The sequence below is a fragment of the Epinephelus moara genome, chromosome 21, assembly GCF_006386435.1.
Source record: "Epinephelus moara isolate mb chromosome 21, YSFRI_EMoa_1.0, whole genome shotgun sequence".
Taxonomy (NCBI): Eukaryota; Metazoa; Chordata; class Actinopteri; order Perciformes; family Serranidae; genus Epinephelus; species Epinephelus moara.
Window position 1 is genome coordinate 369,062 of NC_065526.1, and position 14,178 is coordinate 383,239.

Sequence of the window (14,178 nt, forward strand, 5' to 3'; positions counted from 1 at the left end):
GACTAATTAGCTCAGTGAGATAGAAATTGATTCTTAGTCTCAGAGGTTGTGAGTTCAAGCCTCAGCTGATGCAAAAGGTAGATTGTGTTGCTAAATTCCTAAATGTCTTCCAATTCTTCTGCCTGTTGCTCAGAATTGCCTAAAAATGCCCGGACCCGACCCATCGCTGCGCAGCAGCTATAACTGTTGTTATTATCATTATATTCTGACTAACATTAATGTCCTTGTATGTGCTGTCATCACTGTCTGTCCTGTGTCTGTCTCTCTTTATGTCTCATCGTGTCGTCACTGTACATTTATTATGTTCATCTGTTCTCTACCACAGCTACTGTCCCTCTGTCCTCTGTCCCTCTGTCCGTCCTGAGAACACATCTGTCCTCTATGTCTCTTCCTGAGGTTAAAGAGTTTTTCCTGATCAGCTGTGAGGGTCCAAAGGACAGAGGGACAGAGGGATGTCCTCTGCTGTAAAGCCTCTGAGACTTTATAAATGAAGCTGACTGACAGCAGTGACACGTGTGTCAGATACTTCCTGTTTCCTCTCCACCAAACTTCTGCTTTGACTCGTCTCAGCGTCACTCTGCGGTTTAACAGACACAAAGTCAGAACGCTCTGAACTGTGAGACGCTGCAGAGACAGGAGACGACAACTGTGAGTCCACACCTGTCCTGTCTGTCCCTTTCTCTGTCACTCTGTCCTTCTGTCTGCCTCTCTGTGTGTCTGTCTGTCTGTCTGTCTTTTCTACAAACTGCTCGTCCTTATTTCAAACAATGCGTCTATTCTTTGAGTGCTTCTCTGCACGGGATCACTGTCTTGGTCCTCGTCTCGTGTCTTCCTGTGCTTCAGGTCCTTGTTTCTGTGAGGACAGTGACAGCAGTTAGAGGACAGTGACGGCTGTTAGAGGACAGTGACGGCTGTTAGAGGACAGTGACGGCAGTTAGAGGACAGTGACGGCAGTTAGAGGGCAGTGACGGCTGTTAGAGGACAGTGACAGCTGTTAGAGGACAGTGACGGCAGTTAGAGGACAGTGACGGCAGTTAGAGGACAGTGACGGCAGTTAAAGGACAGTGACGGCTGTTAGAGGACAGTGACGGCAGTTAGAGGACAGTGACGGCTGTTAGAGGACAGTGACGGCAGTTAGGCAGGCAGGCAGGCAGGCAGACAGACAGACAGACAGACAGACAGACAGACAGAGACAGTAAAGTATCAAGAGAGTAAAAATGTTCTGCTGCAAACACAAAGGTTTATTAATGTCAAACATAAAGTACCAACAGTAAAAGTATTGATCTACAATAATCTATCTGAGTTTATTGATACATGAATGTATTGATCAATTTAATGACTACATATCCTGCAGGTAGTTTCACCTGTCGTCATCCATCATCACTACAAAGGTTTCTTTTAATTGACCATTTAAATTATATTCTGATGATTTTCAAAGTAAAACAGTAAAATATTTAAATTATATCAGTTTATTTTGAAAGGGCTCATCCTAAATAAAGAGTACTGTTACTTTAATGCTAATCTCTCAAGACAGATTCTGCAATTTACATTGTAGAAACAGCAAGCTCTGCGTCCATGGCGACCGCTCCACCCAAAACGCCGTCTTGTCAACATGAAAAAAATATTTTTTTCCAGCGGATGTCTTAGTTACAACATGATTGAGCTAACTGGAGTAGTTTCATGTCGTATCCGACAACGGGAGGCTTTTAACAGATAACGTCCTGATGTTAGCTTTGCTGTTGCTGTTAGCTGTCCCTGTCAGCTGCAGCCACTGATGCTTTCTAGACATCGTGATTTCCCAAAACTATCAGTATGTCAGTGTGATGTCACAGTGATGTCAGTATGATGTCAGTGTAATGTCAGTGTTATAGTGTGATGTCTGTGTGATGTCTGTGTGATGTCACAGTGATGTCAGTGTGATGTCACGTGATGTCAGTATGTCAGTGTGATGTCACAGTGATGTCAGTGTGATGTCATATGATGTCAGTGCGATATCAGTGTGATGTCACGGTGATGTCAGTATGATGTCAGGGTGATGTCAGTATGATGTCGTGCGATGTCATATGATGTCAGTGCGATGTCAGTGTGATGTCGGTATGATGTCAGTGTGATGTCAGTTTGATGTCATATGTCAGTATGATGTCAGTGTGATGTCAGTGCGATGTCATATGTCAGTATGATGTCAGTGTGATGTCAGTGTGATGTCAGTGCGATGTCATATGTCAGTATGATGTCAGTGTGATGTCAGTGCAATGTCAGTGTGATGTCTGCGATGTCAGTGCGATGTCATATGTCAGTATGATGTCAGTGCGATGTCATGTCAGTATGATGTCAGTGTGATGTCAGTGCGATGTCAGTGCGATGTCAGTGTGATGTCAGTGCGATGTCAGTGCAATGTCAGTGCGATGTCATGTCAGTATGATGTCAGTGTGATGTCAGTGTGATGTCAGTGCGATGTCAGTGTGATGTCAGTGCAATGTCAGTGCGATGTCATATGATGTCAGTGTGATGTCAGTGCGATGTCAGTGCGATGTCATATGTCAGTATGATGTCAGTGTGATGTCAGTGCGATGTCATGTCAGTATGATGTCAGTGTGATGTCAGTGTGATGTCAGTGCGATGTCATATGTCAGTGTGATGTCAGTGCGATGTCATATGTCAGTGTGATGTCAGTGTGATGTCAGTGTGATGTCAGTGTGATGTCAGTGCGATGTCATGTCAGTATGATGTCAGTGTGATGTCAGTGTGATGTCAGTGCGATGTCAGTGTGATGTCAGTGCAATGTCAGTGCGATGTCATATGATGTCAGTGTGATGTCAGTGTGATGTCAGTGCGATGTCATGTCAGTGCGATGTCAGTGTGATGTCAATGCGATGTCAGTGCAATGTCATATGATGTCAGTGTGATGTCAGTATGATGTCAGTGTGATGTCAGTGCGATGTCATATGTTAGTATGATGTCAGTGTGATGTCAGTGCGATGTCATGTCAGTATGATGTCAGTGTGATGTCAGCGTGATGTCAGTGCGATGTCAGTGTGATGTCAGTGCAATGTCAGTGCGATGTCATATGATGTCAGTGTAATGTCAGTGCGATGTCATATGTCAGTGTGATGTCAGTGTGATGTCAGTGCGATGTCAGTGTGATGTCAGTGCGATGTCATATGATGTCAGTGTGATGTCAGTATGATGTCAGTGTGATGTCATATGTTAGTATGATGTCAGTGTGATGTCAGTGCGATGTCAGTGTGATGTCAGTGCAATGTCAGTGCGATGTCATATGATGTCAGTGTGATGTCAGTGTGATGTCAGTGCGATGTCATATGATGTCAGTGTGATGTCATATGTCAGTATGATGTCAGTGTGATGTCAGTGCAATGTCATATGTCAGTATGATGTCAGTGTGATGTCAGTGTGATATCAGTGCGATGTCATATGTCAGTATGATGTCAGTGTGATGTCAGCGCGATGTCAGTATGTCAGTGTGATGTCATATGATGTCAGTGCGATGTCATATGATGTCAGTATGATGTCATATGATGTCAGTGTGATGTCAGTATGTCAGTGTGATGTCAGTGTGATGTCATATGATGTCAGTGTGATGTCAGTATGATGTCAGTGTGATGTCATGTGATGTCAGTGTGATGTCAGTACGATGTCAGTGTGATGTCATATGATGTCAGTGTGATGTCAGTACGATGTCAGTGTGATGACACGGTGATGTCAGTGTGATGTCAGTACGATGTCAGTGTGATTTCACGGTGATGTTCATCCTGAACCTGTTTATCTTTCTTGTTTCCAGTGACCTTCACTGAATGACCTCATCGCCGTAAACAAAATTTCCGATCGCATGACCTCCATGGCTGACATCATCACGGCATTGCCTTCTGAGGTAACAAACCCCGCCCACACACAGGTGATTTGTTATTGATCTGCTCAGGTTACAGTCAGTTAGCGGACTGACTGAAGTCAAAGAAACAAAAATCAAAGAAACTCTGATGAAGCAGCAGCAGGTGTGCCCAGGTGTGTTCAGGTGTGCCCAGGTGTGTTCAGGTGTGTCCAGGTGTGGTCAGGTGTGTCCAGGTGTGCTCAGGTGTGCCCAGGTGTGTTCAGGTGTGTCCAGATGTGTCCAGGTGTGCTCAGGTGTGTCCAGGTGTGCTCAGGTGTGTCCAGTTGTGTCCAGGTGTGCTCAGGTGTGTTCAGGTGTGTCCAGGTGTGCTCAGGTGTGTCCAGATGTGTCCAGGTGTGCTCAGGTGTGTCCAGGTGTGCTCAGGTGTGTCCAGTTGTGTCCAGGTGTGCTCAGGTGTGTCCAGGTGTATTCAGGTGTGTCCAGGTGTGTTCAGGTGTGTCCAGTTGTGGTCAGGTGTGTCCAGATGTGTCCAGGTGTGCTCAGGTGTGTCCAGTTGTGTCCAGGTGTGCTCAGGTGTGTCCAGGTGTATTCAGGTGTGTCCAGGTGTGTTCAGGTGTGTCCAGTTGTGGTCAGGTGTGTCCAGATGTGTCCAGGTGTGGTCAGGTGTGTCCAGGTGTATTCAGGTGTGTCCAGTTGTGTCCAGGTGTGGTCAGGTGTGTCCAGATGTGTCCAGGTGTGGTCAGGTGTGTCCAGTTGTGTCCAGGTGTGCTCAGGTGTGTCCAGGTGTATTCAGGTGTGTCCAGGTGTGTTCAGGTGTGTCCAGTGGTGTTCAGGTGTGTCCAGTGGTGTTCAGGTGTGCTCAGGTGTGTCCAGGTGTGTTCAGGTGTATTCAGGTGTGTTCAGGTGTGTTCAGGTGTGTCCAGTGGTGTTCAGGTGTGTCCAGGTGTGTTCAAGTGTGTCCAGTGGTGTTCAGGTGTGTCAAGGTGTGTCCAGTTGTGGTCAGGTGTGTCCAGATGTGTCCAGGTGTGGTCAGGTGTGTCCAGGTGTATTCAGGTGTGTCCAGGTGTGTTCAAGTGTGTTCAGGTGTGTTCAAGTGTGTCCAGTGGTGTTCAGCTGTCTCCAGGTGTGTTCAGGTGTGTCCAGTGGTGTTCAGCTGTCTCCAGGTGTGTTCAGGTGTGTCCATGTGTGCTCAGGTGTGTCCAGGTGTGTCCAGATGTGTCCAGGTGTATTCAGGTGTGTCCAGGTGTATTCAGGTGTGTCCAGGTGTATTCAGGTGTGTCCAGGTGTGGTCAGGTGTGTCCAGATGTGTCCAGGTGTATTCAGGTGTGTCCAGGTCTATTCAGGTGTGTCCAATTGTGTCCAGGTGTGCTCAGGTGTGTCCAGTTGTGTTCAGGTGTGTCCAGGTGTGTTCAGGTGTGTCCAGGTGTGTTCAAGTGTGTCCAGGTGTGTCCAGTGGTGTTCAGCTGTCTCCAGGTGTGTTCAGGTGTGTGCATGTGTGCTCAGGTGTGTCCAGGTGTATTCAGGTGTGTCCAGGTGTGTTCAGGTGTGTCCAGGTGTGTCCAGGTGTGCTCAGGTGTATTCAGGTGTGTCCAAGTGTGCTCAGGTGTGGTCAGGTGTGGTCAGGTGTGTCCAGGTGTGTTCAAGTGTGTCCAGTGGTGTTCAGCTGTCTCCAGGTGTGTTCAGGTGTGTCCATGTGTGCTCGGGTGTGTCCAGGTGTGGTCAGGTGTGTCCAGATGTGTCCAGGTGTATTCAGGTGTGTCCAGTTGTTTCCAGGTGTGCTCAGGTGTGTCCAGGTGTGGTCAGATGTATTCAGGTGTGTTCAGTTGTGTCCAGGTGTGCTCAGGTATGTCCAGGTGTGTCCAGTTGTGTTCAGGTGTGTTCAGGTGTGTCCAAGTGTGTCCAAATGTGTCCAGGTGTGTCCAAGTGTGTCCAGGTGTGCTCAGGTGTGTTCAGGTGTGTCCAGGTGTGCTCAGGTGTGTTCAGGTGTGTCCAGGTGCGTTCAGGTGTGTTCAGGTGTGCTCAGGTGTGTTGTCTCTCCCTTACAGGAGTCGTTCTCCATCAGCCCGTCACCCACCGCCTTTGATGATGACGACTACGAAGACTTGTTCTGTGACCAGGGGTCGGTGCGGGAGTTCAGGAGTCACTACGAGCCACCGCTCTTCTGGATAATCACCGTGGTGGGCGGAGCTGGAAACCTGGCTGTGGTGTGGATCTACCTGAACTTCCGCCGGCGGCTGAAGACCATGACGGACGTGTACCTGCTGAACCTGGCGGTGGCTGACCTGCTGTTCCTCATCACGCTGCCGCTGTGGGCAGATGAGGCGATGCACGGCTGGAGCTTTGGCTCTGCCCTCTGCAAGGTGAACTCCGCCCTCTACAAGGTGAACCTGTTCAGCAGCATGCTGCTGCTCACCTGCATCAGCGTCGACCGCTACGTGGTCATCGTGCAGAGCACCAAGGCTCGGAACTCACAGGTGGAGCGACGCCGTTGCAGCACGCTGATGTGTGTGGGGGTGTGGTTGCTAGCGCTGCTGCTCGCCTTGCCCGAGTTCATGTTCGCCACCACCTCTGAGGTGGATTCGCGGGAGTACTGCAGGATGGTGTTCCCGCATCACGTGGGCAACCGCACCAAGATCCTGGTGCTGTCGCTGCAGGTGAGCATGGGCTTCTGCCTGCCCTTCTTTGTCATGGTGTTCTGCTACAGCATCATCGTCGCCAAGCTGCTCAAGACCCGCAACTTCCAGAAGCACAAAGCCATGCGTGTCATCCTCGCTGTGGTGGTTGTCTTCATTGTGTCCCAGCTGCCCCACAACGGCGTACTTGTGATGCAGGCCACGCAGGCCTCCAGCATGACCATGACGGACTGCGAGGAGATGAAACGCTTCAACACGGTGGAGCAGGTGCTGAAGAGTCTGGCCTACATGCATGCGTGCCTCAACCCCTTCCTCTATGCCTTCGTGGGCGTACGTTTCCGCCGCGACATGTTGCAGCTGCTGCGTGTCTGCCGCTGCCAGCCGCCGGCCAATAAGAGTCAGCTGAGTAAGTCCTGCAGGAGTCCGCTGAACTCGACCAGAGCCTCTGTCATGTCGGACAGCGACACCTCGCAGGCGCTGTCGCTCTAGAGACACCGACCGCTGCAACTTCCTGTTTGTGCTGCAGCAGCTGCGGTTTAACTGTGATGTCGACAGATGACATCATCAATCCTTCATCAAGCCCTTAAAATCTATTTCCTGTGCATATTAAGGGCTTTTCAAATTAAGGTGTTTTCAGGGGGTTTTGTTTTTCAGATTAAAGGATGAGTGAAGGAAACACTTAGATCCAAATGTTGTGAGGGGAAATTATGGGAAAATTTTAACGGATTTTTGTGTCAGTGAAGTTTGTTGACAAATTTAAACCAAAAAAGAGCTGAACTGGAACATTTAAGGCCTTGAATGTATCATATTGACATTATAGGACCAGGATCCAGGACTTTGTCAGGACCTTTCCAGGATTTTCTCAGGACCTTTCCAGGATTTTCTCAGGACTTTTTCAGGACTTTTGTAAAACCTTTCCAGGACTTTCTCAGGACCTTTCCAGGACTTTCTCAGGACTTTTTCAGGACTTTTGTAAAACCTTTCCAGGACTTTTTTTGGTGGACTTGCCTGTATATTGAATGTGAAAGTCTTTTATGGACAAACTGTGATTTTTCGCTGCTGTTTTCAGAGACTGTTTGGTCATGTGACCTCTGTTTTCCTCAGATGTTCAGTGTGTTGCATCATCATCCTGTTTGAACAGGAAACGCATCACATGAAGGAGGTAAGGACGAGTCAAGATGTCTGTGACAATAATGTGATTTATCTCTCAGTCTGCTGAATGTTAAATGTGAAGAATAGAAAGAAATGTGTCAACGGCCGTGCTAACAGATGCTAACAGATGCTAACAGATGCTAACATGTGTCTCTGGTGGTGTACATATTTTTCTGTATGTTTCTTTGTGATGTCCTGAAACATGAGGCGTCTCTGTGTGACTCACACTGAGGTGAATGTGATGTAAGCAGCGTGGCGTGTGCAGTGACAAACATTAAAGCGTGTACAAAGCGTGTGCAGAGTCTGTGTGAGCGTGAAAAACAAGAGGAAGTTGATCACAACAGTCACACTGGTTTCTTCACATACTTCCTCCTCTCACTGTTTGTTCTGTCAAAAACATCATCATCACAAGACCCACTCTGATCATATATATATGTATATATATCATATTATATCACACACACACAGATATGTGTGTGTGTGTGTCTGTGTGTGTTTGTGTCTGTGTGTGTCTGTCTGTGTGTGTGTCTGTGTGTGTGTCTGTGTGTGTGTGTCCGTCTGTGTGTGTGTGTGTGACTTTGAGGGAGTTTCCTCAAATTTGGCACAGACGTCCAACTGGACTGAAGAATAAACTGACCAGAGTTCAGTGGTCAAAGGTCAAAGGTCAGTGTGACCTCACTGAACATGAGTTTGATCCATAACTGAAGAATTCATTCTGTAATCCCGACAGGATACAATAATGAAGGTCAAAAGGTCAAAGCTCAGCCTCACTGTGACATCATCACTAAGGACATATCTGTGGAACTGACCGTTGAGGTCGTCCATGTTCTGACAGACATGAATAGAAATTGTGACTCGTTCTCGGAGAACCACCGGGCGCCGATTCACTTTGTTTTTGTGTAACACTTGTTTCCTGTACCGGTAAAGCTTATTTTAATGTGACGCACACAAAGACTGTGTTGCCATGGTTACAGTGCGGGTGGCGGTCTGAAAACTCAGACGGTTAAAGGAGAGTCTGAGGAACGTTCCTCAGAAACAGGAAACGTTCAGTTAGTTCTTCACGCCTCACGTCTTCACCTGCTGCATCAACCACTTCCTGTCAGCCTGCCCACTTCCTGCTGAGATTGACAGAAACCTAACCCATTTCTACGGAAAACACTGGTGGAGTCCTGACCGGGACATCAACAGAAACACAACAACTTCTGGAAACAAATAAAGAAAGAAACAACAGCTGAGTCACAATGTGTGTGTGTGTGTGTGTGTGTGTGTGTGAGAGAGAGAGTGTGTGTGTGTGTGAGAGAGGGTGTGTGAGAGAGAGTGTGTGTCTGACAGAAAGAGGAAACGATCACTGAACGTCCCGCTGCTTATTATTTATACATTTCAGAGTGACGGGAGGAAAAGAGAAAAAACAAAATGACTCTTTGACAAAAAAATTCATTTTCTTCAGTTATTTGTCTGAAATATTTTTTTTAATGACAAGTCACAAATTCAATGTTGATAAACATAAAAATGGCGCCAGAATAAAAACAGGTTGTTCTTTAGTGTTGAAACGATTCTGGGGATCAAAGGTCACTGAAGATCAAACTAAATGACACTGTGGAGGTGAAAGGGTTAATTTACCTTTATATGTCTGTGTGAATCTGGATTGTTATTCTGTGCGTGCGTGTGTGTGTTTATGTGTGTGTGTGTGTGTGTGTGTGTGTGTGTGTGTGTGTGTTTATGTGTGTGTGTTTATGTGTGTGTGTGTCTGTGTGTTTCAGGACTCTTCCCTCCCCTGCTGATGCAGCTGAAATCTCATTCTGTGTTTCCACGAGAACAAAGCCTTCGTCACCGCAGCAACACAAACAGCTCCTGAACAAAGGCGGCCATGTTTCCAGAACTCCGTCCTCCCATAAATCCCGGCAGCGAGCGGCTCTGAGCGGTTTGACACTGGGAGCTGCTGCTGAGCATCATGCCTCTGCCCAGACGCCGCTCATCCTTTCTGGGACAGCCGTCCTCTGAACGACCGGCCCCCGCCTCCTGCGGACGGATCAGCTCGGCCGGCACCTCCGCTCCCCGCGGGGTCTTTGTGGGCCCTGCCCCCTCCACGGGTGGGGCCTCCTGCCTGGGGACGCGGGTGTCCCGGCGGGCTCTGGGCATCAGCAGCGTGTTCCTGCAGGGGATGAGGAGCAGCGCAGCACCAGTACTGCCCCGAGCCGGAGAGCGGGCCACGGGTCACGGCGCATCTGCAGCGGGACTGAACAGCTGCCTGATGGAGTACAGAGACAAAGTCCGAGCACTGGAGACACTGAACCAACAGTTGGAGGAGCAGATCCGTCTCTGTCTGGACCGCAAGGCGTCCAGCGCCGGAGCCTGGGGACCCCTCAGGAGGGAGTGGGAGGACGTCTACAGACAGGTGAGGACAGGTATGAGGAGGACGTCTACAGACAGGTGAGGACAGGTGGGGGGAGGACATCTACAGACAGGTGAGGACAGGTGTGAGGAAGACGTCTTCAGACAGGTGAGGACAGGTGTGAGGAAGACGTCTACAGACAGGTGAGGACAGGTGTGAGGAAGACGTCTACAGACAGGTGAGGACAGGTGGGGGGAGGACGTCTACAGACAGGTGAGGACAGGTGTGAGGAGGACGTCTACAGACAGGTGAGGACAGGTATGAGGAGGACGTCTACAGACAGGTGAGGGGAGGACGTCTATAGACAGGTGAGGACAGGTGTGAGGAGAACGTCTATAGACAGGTGAGGACAGGTGTGAGGAGAACGTCTACAGACAGGTGAGGACAGGTGTGAGGAGGACATCTACAGACAGGTGAGGACAGGTGGGGGGAGGACGTCTACAGACAGGTGAGGACAGGTGGGGGAGGACGTCTACAGACAGGTGAGGACAGGTGTGAGGAGGACGTCTACAGACAGGTGAGGACAGGTGGGGGGAGGACATCTCCAGACAGGTGAGGACAGGTGTGAGGAGGACCTCTATAGACAGGTGAGGACAGGTGTGAGGAGGACGTCTACAGACAGGTGAGGACAGGTGTGAGGAGGACGTCTACAGACAGGTGAGGACAGGTGGGGGAGGAACATCTCCAGACAGGTGAGGACAGGTGTGAGGAGGACCTCTATAGACAGGTGAGGACAGGTGTGAGGAGGACGTCTACAGACAGGTGAGGACAGGTGTGAGGAGGACGTCTACAGACAGGTGAGGACAGGTGGGGGAGGACGTCTACAGACAGGTGAGGACAGGTGTGAGGAGGACGTCTACAGACAGGTGAGGACAGGTGGGGGGAGGACATCTCCAGACAGGTGAGGACAGGTGTGAGGAGGACCTCTATAGACAGGTGAGGACAGGTGTGAGGAGGACGTCTACAGACAGGTGAGGACAGGTGTGAGGAGGACGTCTACAGACAGGTGAGGACAGGTGGGGGAGGACGTCTACAGACAGGTGAGGACAGGTGTGAGGAGGACGTCTACAGACAGGTGAGGACAGGTGGGGGGAGGACGTCTACCGACAGTTGAGGACAGGTGTGAGGAGGACGTCTACAGACAGGTGAGGACAGGTGGGGGGAGGATGTCTACAGACAGGTGAGGACAGGTGTGAGGAGGACGTCTACAGACAGGTGAGGACAGGTGTGCAGAGCGACCAGCACACTGTGCACAGCTGCTCACACACACACACTTCCAGTTTACATCCAAGGACACGTGACGTCATCAGTGAGGAGCTGGACGTCTGCTGACTAATCTTAGCAAAACAAAAATGTTTAGTCCAGGTGAAGGGTTAACGAACATCATTAGCTCCGCCTCCTGACAGTAAGAGGAAACATCATTAGCTCCGCCTCCTGACAGTAAGAGGAAACATCATTAGCTCCGCCTCCTGTGGATCTCATTTAAATATTCATGACTTTGTCAATAATCAATAATAACAGTGACATAAACTGGCCCAGTGTCGCCCCCCTGCTGGCTGCAGCCGCTCTCAACTCTCTGATTTCCTGTGTTTGCTGCAGGTCAGTGAAGCCATCCTGGACAACGCTCGGCTGATGCTGCAGACAGAGAATGTTCAGGCCAACGCTGAGGACTTCAAGGACAGGTCAGAGGTTGCACACATTGCTCTCTGATTATTGGATCTTAACTCCGTGACGTCACAGATGGAAAGGTGGGAGGGGTTAAACCTCACGTTACGTGTACCTTTGGTCCCGCAGGTATGAGAACGAGCAGCCGTTCAGGAAGGCGGTGGAGGAGGAGATCAGCTCTCTGTACAAAGTCATTGATGACGCCAACCTGACGAAGGCAGAGCTCGAAGAGCAGATGGAGAACATGAGAGCGGAGCTTCGCAACCTGGAGCACAATCACGAGCAGGTCTGACCAAAAACACACAATTTGACCTCAGCACACAGACGTTCACACGCCTGACAGGACACTCACACGTCTGACGGGACGTTCACACGTCTGACGGGACGTTCACACGCCTGACGGGACGTTCACACGCCTGATGGGACGTTCACACGCCTGACGGCACACTCACGTCTGACGGGACGTTCACACACTTGACGGGACGTTCACACGCTTAACGGGACGTTCACACACTTGACGGGACGTTCACACACCTGACGGGACGTTCACACGCTTGACGGGACGTTCACACACTTGACGGGACGTTCACACACCTGACGGGACGTTCACACACCTGACGGGACGTTCACACACTTGACGGGACGTTCACACACCTGACGGGACGTTCACACGCCTGACAGGACGTTCACACGCCTGATGGGACGTTCACACACCTGACAGGGTGTTCACACATTAATAATCAATGGATCAATATTTTAAGAACGACCTGATTAACTAATTAAAATGATTAAATCATAAACACTCAGACAGATTCTCGACCTTTTCTTCTTCTTTTTCTTCCAAGTTTTGTTTAATTATTAAACTCATATCAAATTGATGGGTTTTTTTTTATGTTCTGTCTTTAATAATAAACTTTATTTATAACTGATTTTAAAAAGTTTGATTCATAACAAAAAGATGATTTTAGTAAAATCAGTAAACAATAATTAGAAAGATAATCATTGGCTCCGCCTCCTGTTAAATCTGCAGATTAGATCAATTATTATTGTTTTTAATTAATTTAAACTCACATTTAACAATTAAAGAAGCTCCACACAAATCTGTGACTCACAGCTGCACTCAGGTTGTCTGCTCATGGCTCTCAGCTAACAGCTGACAGTGCTAACAACTACAAAAGTGCTGACAGAGCTAACTGTGCTAACAGCTAACGGTGATAACAGCTAATGGTGCTAACAACAACTGTCTCAGGACCGAGCCTGTCTCAGGAGGTGACGCGTGGCGAGCTGAACAAGAAGTGTGTTTGAGGGCGAGAATCCTTCTTCTGTTCTTATCTGACACTTTAATGGTAAAACTGAACATGTGGAATCAATGACGTGTCTTTTTATGATGACGGAGGTCATGTGACCTGTCTGTCTGTCTGTCCTCTCAGGACGTGCGTGTCCTCTACAGTCAGATGGCGGGACGTGAGGTGGATGAACCCGACGCTCCTATAGAAACCAGTCTGGACCAGATCCTGGCCTACATCAGGAGCCACTGGGAGAAGGTGACGGAGAGGAACCGAGCCGAAACCGACAGCTACCTTGAGTGTAAGGTGAGGATGTCACACCTGCACAGGTGTCCTCACGTGTCATGCTGTGGCATCAAGGCGTGTTCTGACGGTGTGTGTGTTGCTGCAGGAGGCGCAGTGTGTGAGCAGACTGAGTCCTGAGGAGGAGCAGGTGGAGGCGCTGAAGGCCGAGTGCAACGAGACTGGCTGTAAGATCCAGAGTCTGCAGGCCGAGACCGAGTCCATCAGAGCGCTGGTGAGACACGCGTGGTGATCAATCACCTGATGACGCGTTCGATCAGTAACCTCAGAAACATGTGACAATGCGTCTGTTGTTGCCCTGCAGAGACGAGGTCTGGAGAACTCCCTGGGTGACGCACGCCACTGGCACGACATGGAGCTGCAGAACTTGGGCTCAGTGGTGGCAAAGCTGGAGGCGGAGCTGGCTGATGTACGCGGCGAGATCGAACAGCAGCGCCGCGACTATGACACGCTGCTGAGCAACAAGCAGCGTCTGGAGCAGGAGATCGGCATGTACCACGGCATCCTGGACGGAGAGGAGAGCCGCTTCCAACCTGCTGAGACGTGAGTCCCCGTCACCATCACTGACACATCACTGACACGTCACCATCACCATCACTGACACATCACTGACACGTCACCATCACCATCACTGACACGTCACCATCACTGACACATCACTGACACGTCACCATATAGTTCTGGCTACTGTGGTACAATATGTTGAAAGTATGTATTAATATCTGGCAGTATACATGTGTGACAATAGTCATATGTGTATAATAACAGTAGAAGTATGACTAATGACTAATGACGGCAGCAGCAGCAGGAGGCATCTGGCAGGACCACGGCAGCAGCACAACCACACACGTCACGCTGTCCAGGCACCGCTGCGATATGAGTTAATCTGAGAGACAGTGG

General features: G+C 49.4%; 2 protein-coding genes across 52 annotated transcripts in view; both read left to right on the forward strand.

Annotated features, from left to right (window-relative positions):
* The first annotated feature begins 502 nt into the window (after positions 1–502).
* Positions 503–7,926, forward strand: ccr9a (chemokine (C-C motif) receptor 9a). 50 transcript variants are annotated; one of them, XM_050033053.1, is made up of 6 exons: positions 503–648; positions 3,800–4,150; positions 4,241–4,270; positions 4,511–4,580; positions 4,881–5,400; positions 5,561–7,926. In XM_050033053.1, exons 2-6 carry the CDS (start codon positions 3,996–3,998, stop codon positions 6,967–6,969), a joined length of 2,184 nt encoding a protein of 727 aa, XP_049889010.1. In that variant the 5' UTR covers positions 503–648; positions 3,800–3,995; the 3' UTR covers positions 6,970–7,926. The 50 variants fall into 50 exon arrangements, with proteins under 50 accessions (XP_049889010.1, XP_049889006.1, XP_049888999.1 ...); XM_050033049.1 differs by having other exon boundaries at positions 3,800–4,080; positions 4,131–4,870; positions 5,211–5,260; positions 5,351–5,400; XM_050033042.1 differs by adding an exon at positions 4,441–4,460 and having other exon boundaries at positions 3,800–4,080; positions 4,131–4,390; positions 4,561–4,660; positions 4,831–7,926.
* A 1,310-nt stretch (positions 7,927–9,236) lies between these two features.
* bfsp2 (beaded filament structural protein 2, phakinin) overlaps positions 9,237–14,178 on the forward strand; it is a 12,410-nt gene continuing 7,468 nt past the window's right edge. Inside the window, exons 1-6 of one of the 2 annotated variants that reach the window (XM_050033126.1) lie at positions 9,237–10,027; positions 11,624–11,706; positions 11,819–11,975; positions 13,120–13,281; positions 13,367–13,492; positions 13,583–13,821. In XM_050033126.1, the coding sequence (XP_049889083.1) occupies positions 9,584–10,027; positions 11,624–11,706; positions 11,819–11,975; positions 13,120–13,281; positions 13,367–13,492; positions 13,583–13,821 (1,211 nt within the window). In that variant the 5' untranslated portion in view covers positions 9,237–9,583. The remainder of the gene's footprint in view (positions 10,028–11,623; positions 11,707–11,818; positions 11,976–13,119; positions 13,282–13,366; positions 13,493–13,582; positions 13,822–14,178) is intronic. The other variant, XM_050033124.1, reaches the window with a different exon arrangement.

Bases quoted from the DNA above. Each gene is read 5' to 3' on its own strand.
- ccr9a (XM_050033016.1), top strand. From the start codon at position 3,996: ATGAAGCAGCAGCAGGTGTGCCCAGGTGTGTTCAGGTGTGCCCAGGTG. The intron at 4,641-4,710 runs GTGTGTCCAGGT...AGGTGTGCTCAG, and splicing joins GTGTGTCCAGGTGTATTCAG to GTGTGTCCAGGTGTGTTCAG.